The sequence below is a fragment of the Suillus subaureus genome (assembly GCF_016647635.1).
Source record: "Suillus subaureus strain MN1 chromosome Unknown BJ212scaffold_27, whole genome shotgun sequence".
Lineage (NCBI taxonomy): Eukaryota > Fungi > Basidiomycota > Agaricomycetes > Boletales > Suillaceae > Suillus > Suillus subaureus.
Window position 1 is genome coordinate 616,693 of NW_024538583.1, and position 13,221 is coordinate 629,913.

General features: G+C 44.4%; 4 protein-coding genes across 4 annotated transcripts; 3 read left to right on the top strand and 1 right to left on the bottom strand.

The window, feature by feature from the left end:
- Positions 1-1,862, top strand: BJ212DRAFT_1589204 (uncharacterized protein). Its single transcript, XM_041342449.1, has 7 exons — positions 1-105; positions 152-283; positions 345-457; positions 567-696; positions 751-772; positions 995-1,137; positions 1,214-1,862. Exons 1-7 carry the CDS (start codon positions 99-101, stop codon positions 1,420-1,422), a joined length of 756 nt encoding a protein of 251 aa, XP_041190528.1. The 5' UTR covers positions 1-98; the 3' UTR covers positions 1,423-1,862.
- A 4,257-nt stretch (positions 1,863-6,119) lies between these two features.
- Positions 6,120-7,144, top strand: BJ212DRAFT_1483424 (uncharacterized protein; the record flags this gene model as incomplete). The annotated part of the gene is made up of 3 exons (XM_041340607.1): positions 6,120-6,347; positions 6,507-6,669; positions 6,723-7,144. 3 exons carry the CDS (start codon positions 6,120-6,122, stop codon positions 7,142-7,144), a joined length of 813 nt encoding a protein of 270 aa, XP_041190529.1.
- Positions 7,145-7,830: 686 nt separating this feature from the next.
- Positions 7,831-10,433, bottom strand: BJ212DRAFT_1301747 (uncharacterized protein; the record flags this gene model as incomplete). Its single annotated transcript, XM_041333165.1, has 10 exons — positions 7,831-7,874; positions 7,924-8,009; positions 8,317-8,651; positions 8,684-8,727; positions 8,827-9,087; positions 9,264-9,335; positions 9,360-9,415; positions 9,500-9,628; positions 9,683-9,839; positions 10,112-10,433. The coding sequence occupies 10 exons, from the start codon at positions 10,431-10,433 to the stop codon at positions 7,831-7,833; spliced, it is 1,506 nt and encodes a 501-aa protein (XP_041190530.1).
- A 1,543-nt stretch (positions 10,434-11,976) lies between these two features.
- On the top strand, positions 11,977-12,464 carry BJ212DRAFT_1213992 (uncharacterized protein; the record flags this gene model as incomplete). The annotated part of the gene is made up of 2 exons (XM_041329278.1): positions 11,977-12,120; positions 12,174-12,464. Coding segments are annotated over 2 exons (435 nt in total), but the record flags the coding sequence as incomplete, so codon positions are not given.
- Between the last annotated feature and the right edge of the window lie 757 nt (positions 12,465-13,221).

Below are 13,221 nucleotides of genomic sequence, written 5' to 3' on the forward strand. Positions count from 1 at the left end.
GGACGCTCGTGGGATCTCAACCAAGGGAATCGTGGTCTATATGCGCAAGCAGATCGTTGGATATTTGGATTAGAATGGGTTGTCTTGCGGGGGTATAAATGATGGGTGAGTTCACAGGCCTATCTGTTTTCAAGTTGATATATGTCAATAGATGTACATGCGGCCTTACTTACGAGAACGATAGAGACGCAAGAAAACTTCGGGATGATGTATGCAGGACGATGTCGCCGCTGGTCCCTGAAAACTGGCAAGATATCTCCACAAAGATCCTTGAAACCACTTAGTAAGTAAAGTTCCACCCTTCACCTTTTTCGCTTAGCATGCTACTCACAGCGAGCAACTAGACACAGATTCACTGCACGCGAGAACGAGAGGGTTGGGCTGGCCACTGAGACAATGGACGTTTGTTTTGGAGTCGAGAGAGTTGCACGAATGTTGGTCTAAGGCTTTCGATAAGGTGCGTATTCCATGTGTTATCTAGATATCTTCGTGTTCTCCGCAGCTCACAGACGAAACGCTCAGGCTTCAGCCCACAACTACGTCACGTGCATCTTCCTGTATCTTAGTGCTTGAACCGAACCGAACCATCTCCGGTCTCCTCATATGTGCTCCCTTCCAGTCTATCTATGTCGGAGCCTACTCGAAGGACACACTTCTCTGCATACAATATCGACATCAACTGGTGGTGCATTAACGGTGAGTGGCCGCATTTTGTAGACTCACGTATTAAGCTGTACATATTGCTCGAAGTCTCTTCAAGTGTATACGAATTGTGGGTCATCGTTCTCTTGCAGAAGCCATTGCCGGTAAGTAAGCAAGCCTATCTATTGTCACATCACATAAACTCGTATTTATAGACGTATATGAAGCTTTGCTCGATCCTGACATCATCGGGACAAATACTTCTACGTTCGTTCAAATGTTGCAGGATATCGTTACGACGATCCAGGACGTTAGTTTGATCTCGTATTTTTTCTTACCTTAGCTTTTATAGGAAGCATCCAGTGTCACTCACGGCACCGACAAACTCTACTGAAGAACCAGAGGGGCCGTTGAATACCCGAGGCAGCGGCCATGTGGCAAGGCCTCCAGGGCTGTTGCAGCTGATCACGCAACGAAGAGTATCAGAGTCTCCAGGTAAGCAATAGATGCCGATAGCATCTCTTATTTCTGCTTGCCCCATACTCAACTCATGCTACCCAATACCTAATAGCTCGTCCTTATCTGCCCCCCAAAAGGTGTGGGCATCCGGTCCAAATCGAATTCGCTCTCGCCCTGTCGAGAACGAATAAAGTTGATTCGCTGGCACATTCCTCCAGAATCATTCGCTTTTGCTCCTCCTTTCTGTTGACTACTGTCCTTTCACGCGATGGACAGCAACAGATGGCTCTTTGGATGCAGCTTGGATCAGGGCGGCCGTGATTCTTCGTGTGTTGCGGTCTATTGTGTCCTGCGAATCAGCCCAATACGATACAAGAAACGAGACAAACCAGATTATGAGGCTGAATGCGAATGGTCAAGTGGCCAGATGCGGTGACCTTGCTAGATCGAGTGTATATGGTGACTGTCAAAAGCGTCAATGAACTAGGGCAACAGAAAGTGATGCTAACAACTTCTTCCCATATTCATATCGATTCAGTTTGCCGTGCTGCACATCTTGTTCCTGTATAAGGTACTCGACCCATTGCTCCGCAACATCAGCATCATCGAACTTACGATGTTTGCACATCGCATTTTAGACTTTTTTTGTACAACCCTTGCTTATTATACTAAAATGGAACTTTTTCGAACTTCGCGCACGACTTGTTTGCACGCTCGAACCACTTTCTTGCAAGCAGAAAAGGCAACCTTCAAGGTAGTTCAAAAATCTGTTCACAAGCATTGAATAAAATAGGGTTAAATAAGGATCCGGCAAAATAACTGATGCTCACTATCACGAAAGTAGGAATAAATACAAGCAAATTCCCCTGCTCCTCAGAGCACTAGACAACCGTTAATTTCACCGAGCACTACACACTACTGCCAGTCGATATATGTACGCGCTCTTGGAAAGCGATTGAGGTCATGCCGGTTGCTGCGTCGGAGTCGGCCACGAGATTAGCGTGGTATTCTCGAAGGCTAAGGATTAGGCGAGGTCCCAGCACAAACGTCTGCACGGCCTCCGAAATCTGAAAAAATCCAATACTAATCGCACCGGCCAGAGAATATTCCTATAGAAATGATGAACCTAGGGTAGGGATCAGTGAAATATTGACATACCCCTGAGAGTGCTGGAGACAAATCAATAATGAGGTGGAGGCAAGAAACAGCAAGAAAGCTGGCATGTCCAATCCTTTAGCAGAAACGGGAACCATGTTCACAACATGAGCTCACCTTGCAAAGTAAAGCACGTGAGCTTTCATCAACACCGTGAAGCAGTCCCCAATAATCCCGATAAACCCTCCTGTCGGGTATGATCGCAGTTCACGGAAGTGTTTGACAGCAATCCAGACTGCGAGACATAGTGCGAGGACCTCCCACGCAGTGCCGAGTATCCAAGTAACGGAACCCAGAAGTATGGCATCTTCCGCAAAGTTAATCGAGCACAGATAGGTGCCAGAGAGAATGAGTTCCTCTGGTATTCGTCAATGAGTCCCATGTACATTTTGGTCATCCATAATCAAACGTACCCCATGAAGTATGCATAGAGGACATGACAGCGCCCACTCCACTGACAATGTTGACAGACAGGAAAACGACAATGAGAAATATCAATATTTTTCTGGATTGATGATACATGGCATATAACCGAGTGATCATGATGACTTGCAGTATGTTCCAGTCAAGTCAATATAGCCGAGATCTTGCAAATGCCAAGCTCACCACACAGCATTGCAACTACCACAACATACATCCAATTACACACGACGTCCATAATCCAGCCTGAGGAATCCAGTCAGTGATCAACCTCAGAGACTATGCACACACTCCAAACAGACTCACATCTGTGGCAGTATAATGTGACAGTTATTGGTGAACCAAAAAGTGAGCAAACTTGGAGAAGAATACTCACTCCTACAGGGCACCACGGTTAATTGGAGGGGAATAGTAAGCATCTGCGCAAAAGACTCACTGTATCTGTTATCGAGATGGTAGGAACATTGTCTATATGTCGTTGGTCAGAAGAAGCAAAGACAGCGAATGTACTAAGGAGACATACCCAGCATGTACAGGCTGATTGTGAGAGGTAGACTATTAGCATAACGCCAATTGTCTATCCTTCCGAACATACGCAGTAAATATGATTCCAAGGTAGCGAACCTAGGATATTTCAAGTCGGCACAACATGACAACCGTGACAGGCAAGCTACATACACTGAGATACAGAACCGTCATTAGAGACCAGCGTTGCCTCTGAGAATTGAATGTATTTTTATGTGTATTCCTCTGACATGAGACTCTGCTCACCCAGACTAACTCGATCTATAAAACCATTCTTAGCGAGACGACTGCTCAGGTCATAGCATCGACATACCTCTTGTCCCAATGTAAGTGCTGAAAATGTTTCCAAGATATCACCAGCAGTCCTTTAAAATATTATCATGCTCACCCCAATCATACGTCACTACAACAAAGGAGGCAACTGCGAAACCACGGTCAAGGTTAGATTAAGACATCGGCTTCAACATCCGACTGCCCGCCACGAACTTAAAAAATAGCTGAGAACTCGATATGAATTGATGGCCGGCGACCAAGTAGGATCATTTGAGACGATAGTCATATTGATGGAAGTGGGGGTATGAGTGAGAGGTGAACTTGGGAGATGTTTGGCGATGGCACATATACCACTATCCAGATCACCAAATTGAGATCGAAGGGCTCAACGTAAATGTTGGTCGTGAAACATTTGCATCGGCGGAACACTTTCGGAATACCGTAAAAATGGAAGGCAGATTGTGCCGGCACGCCAATGCCAGACCAGGAATTCATCAGTGAACCGGTGAACAGATGAGAAAGTTATGTAAGGTAATATATAGTAGAGCATCGCAACAATCTTCGTATATCTGCTGACCGGTTTCACATAAGAATACTTCAAGGGCCTTATCGAGGAAAGACGAATGTATAAGCACGCCAGCCTATTGGCATTATTTGTTTCAGAACCTTTTGAGTTTGGATGGATGTAAGAAAAAAAAAGTGGGCACAGGTTCATGAACTTTAAAACAGACTGATACTGAGAGGGTCAAGAAAGGACGTTGCAATGTGCTAAAGTGAAATACACATTGGCGATGTCCCCAGTGATATGGACACATATCATTTGGCTTTCACTGAATGTTTTTTTACTAGCTCAGGGTGACGATGACATTGATGCAGCTCTCTCCAGGGCAAATGATATGAGTCTGTGTTTCAACCAGACCATCACAACAGAGTTGTACGTGTTGTGCAGGTATTGGTTGTCACTCAAAGAAATATATTTCATACAGCATGGATGATGCTCTAGTATATTTTAAAGCAGAACCTACTCCTCTTGTACATAGGAGTATGCATTACCTCTCAATGAGGATATCGCCAGTCTTGACTGATTGATGGTTGCCTGACACTTGGAGTGGCACATTCTATGAAGGGCAAACAATGTTCCAATATGTGCTACATGAGATATCACTACTCAATGGATTCCGATTCACAAACAAACAGTAACACCAGAGTGGTGCATATCAAAATTTTATTCAACACATTCATCAGCAAACTATTGATTTCATGACAATTCCCACACTTTTGACAACTTCACACAAGGTATCACCAGAACTTTGAGAGTATGTGGGTAGACTATACCATAGACTACATGTAGAAAATCCAGGAGCATTAGAAATTCTTTTCGTGGAAAGTGAACTGATTCTGTAGACCATTCATAGACTTGCATAGACTCAACTCAGTCTCAGTAGATCAACCAAACAATGACATCACCAGAGCTCATTGCTCGGCTGTGATCATTGCCTGCAACAGCATCTGGCATATATATGACAATGGCAAGCCAGTGTTTTCACCATCTGCCCCCCACTATCTCACTGTCTGCCTGTCTGCCTCATGCCTGTCTGCCTCATCACCATCTGACCCGCTGCTATTTCACCAAGCCACTACTATGTCACTAGTAAGTTGGACCTACACCTGGACAAGTCCTGATATTGATCGCCATCTCAGTATAAATTTTGTAGTGCGTTCACAGTACTTTTCTTCCAACAACGAGCAGTGGCCTGACGCTGGATGTTTGCATGGCTGATATGGTCCTGTGTACCAAGGCTGACTGCTGCAACTTGAAGCAAGGCACTCAGCCATGGAAGGCCAACAAAAACTGCATACAATGCAACTGCAAGCAGTGTTGTGAGGTGGTGGGAGGGTGTAGGGTCCACCAAGTCACAGCCGCATCTTCTCTTGTTGCTACTCAACAGCATGAAAACTCAATCGTACCACCACTTGCCACCATTAACCCCATGTCTACTCAACTTGATCACCCTCTAGTTACTACATCGAATTCATTGTCAGCGAGTGCATCACGATCTTTAGCTACTAGTACTCAGTCACTCCTGGCTACTTCATGAAACTATGCTTGGCCATTAGACCCCAATTATGCATGAACTATGTTCTTGGGCACCAGCAGACATTGGTGGCTGAGCAACGCTTTCAAGCTGACCAAAGTCTGAGTATCATGATCCGCAATATGGTTGATGTAGTGCTCTGGTTGAAAGTATGGTCTTCTATATCTATTAGATGGTTTCTCAGTGCTGACTAGCCAACTTGAATATTGCCAGAACAATGAACCTCCCCACCTCATAAAGCTTACGTGCACCACACCTGGAAAGTTCGTGCCAGGAGACCATCCGCTATTGATGAGATTTGAGCTTGGAGACTACATTGCAGTATATTGCAGTGATCAGCACACCTGGATTGAGCAAGATATCAAGACTCCACTTCTCAGTCCCCCCAATTCAACCATCCTCCTGCATTCTATTGATCTGACCGACAATCATATGCTACTCAGATTTGCCAAGAGGGTTTTATCTCTTAGTTGTGCACCTGCAACTGTCCAATCTCCATCAAAACAATCCTTTAGCACCATGGGTATGCATCTGTCCCGATTGGACAGGATGACCTCACCATTGAAGCAGCAGAGGAATGCCAGTAGCAACAACCCCATGGGCCCGGTTCTCATCTCTTGGCAGTCGCCCATTCCTTTACCACTCACTAGCCTATTGTCGAGTCCCACTGTGATGTCACCTCTGTCACTCGCTGCCGGTGACTTAGACACGTCACCTGTAGTAGTGCCTGCACCAGCCATGGTCCAACCCAACACTACCATCCCTGCAGGCGCCCAAGTGCGATTTCCTTGGAAGTATGCATGTGATATGGTTCCCCGGATTCAGCTCTTCATCAATGTATCAGATGATCAAATGATCCAGGCCCTCTTCGCTACTACATTTCCAAATTGCACCTATACCAAGGCAACTTTTTATAAGCATTGAGCTGCTTATCAGGCAGCTATTGAGAATTCGAGTGATAGGGTTGAATGTGCCGTCAATGCAGGATATAGCCCTGCCAGCCAGTGGAACACTCTCTTGGCCGAAATCAAAGCTAATGCAGCTCCAAGTCTTACTGGTAGTAATGGCCTGGGTAGCATCTCAAACTCAGACATGAAGTGTATGTATGATTTGATTTGCTACTTCCATGGTTGGCTAATCCTTGTCCTTCAGGTCCTACCCCACCTCTGAGTCTACCATCTACCACTGACACTGGATTGCCACTCCCTACTGACCTAATCAGCAAGATGAATGATGCTCTTGCATTACTATTTGAGAACATAGATAAAATGGACAATAATACTGCAGCTACCACTGATCCTGAATTTCCTTTAGATCTTATGAGTTATCCCCAATTTGATTCATTTAGCACTTGGTTAAATGATCATTCTCCCATAGATAATCAAGCCTTACTGTCATATCCGCATATCTGGATCTCAGATCCAACCCTTATCTCATCTCAGATCCACATCTTATCTCCGATGCTATTCACATCTTATCCCCCTCCAACATCTCATCATTCAATCTGTCCACTCGTCTGGTCCAGTCCACAACTCATCCAAATCCACAACCAGCAGCTCATCTCTTTTTGGTAACCCTCTAACTCCAGTATTTCAGTTATCTGTATATCTGTCCTGATCCCTTATCTGCTACCTATGTTTCATTTCTGTTTCATGATTTGTGATCTGTTTCTACTTACCAATAGACTATCCACATGCTTTGTACATAGCCTTGGACTCTGCTGATTGATCATTCCATTAGATACCTATAGTATATAACCTCCTGTAACTTTCTGTAGTACCTCAGTTCGAATATCATCTTAATTCTACTCATTCCTGTCCTCCAGACTTGAGTACCTCTACTCTCATCACCCTCCAAGACTTAGGATTGATTCCTATAGTCTATCCATATCTGCCTCTGTCCCCGACAGTCCATTACTGTTAGTTTCTAGTCTGGACTTGTCTGGATTAGCCTTACAATACTTGTCCCTCATCCAGAAGTCATCCGGATCCATTACGCTACTCGTCCGACCTTCCGGATGCACTAGTCTTGCCTTCCTGAAATAAGGGGCAATACTCGGGTAAGGGGTGCAGTGCACGAGCTGAGGCCAAAGCCCTTCAGATCCAGTTACCCTTTGAGTATGACCTTAACACTTACCACCCTTACCACCTTTTAATTAGTAGACTAACTACTCTGTTTATTATCCACGAAATCCAACCTTATGTTAAAAAAAATAACTACAAGTCATAATTTCAACTCAAGAATCTGAATGGTGCAATCCTCAAGTGATGTCCATGAAACTTTCTAGGTGTTGGGAGAATGAGCCTGGTGATTGAGATGGGGTTGGCCATGAAAAGATAAACATGTCACTTACTGAGCACTGGTTGGCCGTGATGTGGTTGTTGATTCCAGCGCTGATAAGTGCCAGGCAATCCTGGGGGTTCTTTGAAGAGAACTTGACTGTTAATGACGAAAATTCAGGAGGCAGTTTTTGGGTGTATCATTATCTGAATGGTGTGGTCCCCAAGTGATGAACTCTGGCTTTCATTTCAAAACACAGGACAAAAAACATACAATAAGAGATAGAATTACAAATGACAACAATCTAGACAATGTAATGCAAACAGCACCAGTGGAGTCAATGCACTAGTTACTACCAAACAGAGTGTCCATGGAAATCATCCAAGGAGAATGCCCTCGTCTCTCTGACTCTGAGATAACATAGCAGTTTCGACGTTTAATCATTTCATCAAGATAAAAGTTGTACCGGTGTACAGACATGTCCTGCAGGATTGCCTGATACCCGCCTAGCCAAACATTTGTCTGTTCGCAGATTGATGTATTAAATCGCCACTTGCCACCGGAAATGAGCTCTGGGAAAGCAGCAGGGTTGCAGTGCTGCTGACAGTAGGTGTCAGTTTCCTTGTGTTTTGAGTTGAAATGAAACACATCAACAGGCATCCCTGTTGCAGCAAAGTGGTCATCACCAATAGCGTCTTGGTGAGTGTGGAGCTTGCAGTTGTTGTCAAAGACGAAGTATTCAGGTGTTGATGTGGCAGTAGGGAATACTGCCTTTGCAAATTCCTTGAGTTTAAATGTTAGCTTGCATCAAAGTAAGACTGCATGTAACTCACATTAACAGCAGAGACAGCCTCAGACCCAAAAAACGTAGCCCACGCTAATATCACCCCACAAGGTTGCATAATAAGTTGCTCGTTATGGGTGCAGCACCGACCAAACCTTGCTCTGAGGTGTTTGTTGCTGTTCTCCAGCTTACTGTCACACTCAGAGCCAACAATCACCTCGAGGTCTTCATCTGTGCTGTTAGGGTTACTACTACCACTATCCAAGGATGAAGGAACAGAGTCCAAGGGCAAGGTAACACCAGCCCTCTTGAGCTGTGCTTGCAGCTGGAAGAGAGCTTTCGTGGGCTTGAAGTAGGCATCTTCAAGAGCCTGGTGGTCTGTGTTGGCACATGTTCGAAATCCAGAGGCATTGACCTCATCACAGCCATCAACTGCGCACCACTGGTTCAAGTCTTGATGGTCAGGACAGAAACAATGATGAGTTGGTCATAAGTGGGACTTTGCAGTCATGCACTGCACAACATGGGTGCCTGATGGTATTACCATCACAAACAGCCGCTTGAATTTTCGCTATGGCATGTGATCAATCTGAGCATGATGCTGCGCATCTGACAAACAATTGACTTACATTTTGAGTTGTCGTCACCAATAACGATGAAGCATAAGTCACAGGCATGCGGGTATGCTTCCTGCCCAATACCTTCCATTTCTTTGTTGCACTCACTCAGCACAACATCAATTTGGATCTGTTGTTGCTCATCATGGGGGAGAACAAGGCAACTGTTATTCTCTGCCTTCTCCAGTAGCAGTGAGTAGATAAAACAACCATTCAGGACATCAGTGTTGTGCATTCAAAGGGTATACTGCCATGAAAATTCCTTGTCAAGAGCTTGTGGAAGTGTAGCATCAAAAGCGCATCTATTATTCAAGATGTAGGCATGCCATTGAGCAAGTGCATAGTTGTACATGTGAGCACAGTTCATGCTAGACATCCTGGAAGTGGAACAAAAGGTTAGCATTATGATTATCAGAGAAAGACAACAATACCATCTGAAGACTTTCGTTGCAGCAAAAAGTTCCAACAGCACAGCTTCAATATAGAAATGCCTTGCAGCCTGAATGACGCTGGGAACACCAGCATAGTAAATGCATGTCGAGTTGGTGTTGTTAGTCCAATAGTTGGGGTAATATCTGGTATGACATTCTGAATGAAATGGTCAGTATGCATTGCTAGAAGATAAAGAACATACATCGACAATATGTTGATACCAAATGGACTGGAAGAGAACCATCTCGTAGCATAAAGAGGCTAGCACGAAATGTATTGACATCTGTGAGAGTGGCTACTTCATCACCATCACAGTAGTTCACACATTCAGGACACTGGCATACACGTGTCGGTGGATACAAGTCGTGATATCCTATGAGGTTTAAAACATGTCAGTGAAAGAAGAGAAAAGATGAACAGCAACACACCAATACCACACACAAGTCCATGACAGTTAAATACTTCAATCTCCTGGTCAGTTGGGAGTACTGCACCATGAGTCCAGATAACCTGACAGAATGCTACCCAGCATGCGAGGATAGTCAGTGGGTCTTGACTGAGCGTGCCAGCAAGAAGGGATATGACGACTTCTGGAGGGTGGATGGGTGGATGTTGGATGTCAGTCATGCACTGGTGAATGAATGGTTTTGCCATGCATACAAGCTGAATGAAGGCCGTGAGGTCCGGGAAAGTGAGATCATACTCATCAAGGGGTGTAAGTAGCTGACTGATGCCCATCATGAAGGGCATCAGAGGGGGATGTCAATGACAGTGATGAGGAGCAGTTGAGTATGATATACAAGTTGAGAATGTTGTTTGGTTGTTCTACCTGTGGTGTCATAGACTTGGGTGGACTGCAGTAGACTCGGGTGGATTGCAGTAGATTCTGCAGAGTTATCCAAACAGAGTCTACCAATTTTCTATGCGAGTCCACAGTAGATTCTACCCATGCACCTTATATGTCCTCAGTATCACATGTCCTCACAAGTCTCACAGACAACACAAACAAATGACTACAAGTCTGCCACAAGTGCACAGTAGCACAAGCGGACAAATAGCACACAAGCGTACAAATGACACAAACTGTTACACACTGTAACATGCAAAAAGGATATAGTACCAGTATATACTACTAGCAGTGATTTTATATACATATATACACAGTGAGAGAACTGACTATTTACTAGTATACTGCACAGTCTAATAGATTATTAATTGAGAACAGTAGTAGTAACTATGAAAGAAAAATGCACTTACTGCTCATGTCACACTTGAAGAGTAGCATACATTGTGATGCTGTTTTTCCTCTGGTGCTCTGAGTGCATGTGTCCAACATTGAGGTTGGCCAATAATAGACTGTGTGTTCACAGCTTCTGCCTGGCAGCAGCAGATATGGGTGAGTACTTGGTGTTGTTCCAAAAGGCAGTCAGCCAGGTGCTTTGAGCTTGACACACTTTGCATTTGACCTGGGCTGCCTCAAGTGTGAGGTCAGAGTTATCTTCTTCCAGTTGATCAAACAAGTAGTAGGGCTTGGCTGAGTCTTGTTCCTGCAGATAGCAGATATGAGTAACAAAGCAACACATTAGTATTACAACTCACAAAATGCATTGCTAGTACAGGTAAGTTCTCTTCTTCTTCTGCCTCCTCCTTAACAGGGTATGATTGTGATAGAGAATGTGAAAGGTGTGGATACCTGGAATCACCCCAGGGTGACATGCCTTGATTGAAGAGGCATCAGAATCGCAGGAGTCAGAAGAAGAATAGCAGGAATGGTGAGAGGAAGGAGAATAGGTGTTTTGGGGAGAGGTGCAAGAAACATTTTTAGTATCAGGGAACATATGGATGCACAGGTAGTAGTGATATATAATATTATGATCATATGGCTAGACTTAGAAGATTTTGCAAAAGCAGCAGTGGGAACTTGCACATATCAATCAATATGTCAATACCTACATGTCTGAAGTGTGGAAAAGTATTCACCAGGGACTCCAGTGTCACTCACCATCTAAGCCAGCCTTGAACATCTTGTCACAGTTCTGTTCATGACATTGTTGACATCTTGGAATTTGTGGACATAGCTCCACTGCAATGATCCCTCAATCCACCTCAAACTAGTATAGGTCAGAGTCTTAATGTCAGTGATGACTTGCAATTCAATACTCTGGATGCCATGGATACCAACTTAGATGGAGAATTTCTCAATACAGCGGGAGACCTACCTCTGAGTAATGAGGAATGGTATGAGGGTGCAGCTAAGTGCTATTCTCAGGATGGTCTCACATTTCTGGATTTTTTCGACGCCAATGAGCATGCAGAATACAGGAAGGAGAACCTGTTTTACCCATTCACATTGAGGGAAGAGTGGGAGGTTGCTGACTTCCTCCTGTGTTCTGCCCTTAGCATGGCAGCAATTGACAAATTTTTGCAGCTCTCCATGGTACATATCCTTTTTTTTTCCTTTCACATTTCAATCATGACATTACCTTGCAGATAAAACGATTGAAGCTGTCCTTTAACAATGCTAAAGATTTGCGAGGTCAGGCTGAAATGCTGCCAAAGGGACCAAGCTGGAAATGCCAAGTCATTCCCTCACTTCATGGCACAAAAAGTCCAATTCGACTATTCTGGAGGGATCTGGTTGAGTATTTGGAGAGTCTCTTCAGTAACCCCCTCTTTCATGACCAACTTGACTTTGTCCCTCATCATGTTTACAAGACTGCAGCATGGCTCCTGTGTGTATATTCAGAATGGTTGGCAGGTGACGCTGTTTGGAGCATCCAGGTATGTGTTATGATGAACTCACAATGTGCCTTATCTCACAAAACTGTAGGGCACACTCACATGAAGCTCTCGTCCAAGGCGTTTATGCTCACGGCTCTCCTTCCCATCCCATAATACTTACACCCCAATCAATGAATGTGGGGTATGCTTGAAGATTGCCTCATCCACGAATGTCTTTTGATCATTCTACAACCCCTGATGAAAGCTGCCGAACTTGGAAACATGATGTCTGACCCAGTAGGAAACATCTGCCATTGTTTTACCCCCCTTGCAGCATACATTGTTGATACCCCTGAGGCATGTATGCTTGCATGTGTGTGTGGTAAAACTTCTCCATTTACACTGGCGTTGTATCTGCAGTTCAGGGACAACTTTCATCACCCCACATGTACACGTGAAATTACTCTCAAGCAACTCACCAGCATCGATGTTAATCCCAATGACCTGGAAGGCTTTTTTGCTGCATGTGCAGAATTCTGGCTAAATGGTGTCTTTGCACCTTTCTGGAAGGGCTGGCCATTGAGTGATCCTGCAATATTTCTTACACCAGAAGCTTTGCATCACTGGCATAAACAGTTTTATGACCATGATGTGCAATGGTGTCTTGCAGTTCTTGGAGTGCCAGAATTTGATTTCTGATTCTCAATATTGCAACCTATCATGGGTTATCTCCACTTCCCTAATGGAATATCCAAACCGAAGCAGGTCATGGGCAGAGTCCATTGTGATATACATATTATCACACTCCTCATCCTGA

Coding starts and splice junctions, on each gene's coding strand:
- BJ212DRAFT_1589204 (XM_041342449.1), top strand. Junction 284..344: donor AAGATCCTTGAAACCACTTA/GTAAGTAAAGTT, acceptor GCGAGCAACTAG/ACACAGATTCACTGCACGCG. Junction 773..994: donor TCTTCAAGTGTATACGAATT/GTGGGTCATCGT, acceptor TAGCTTTTATAG/GAAGCATCCAGTGTCACTCA.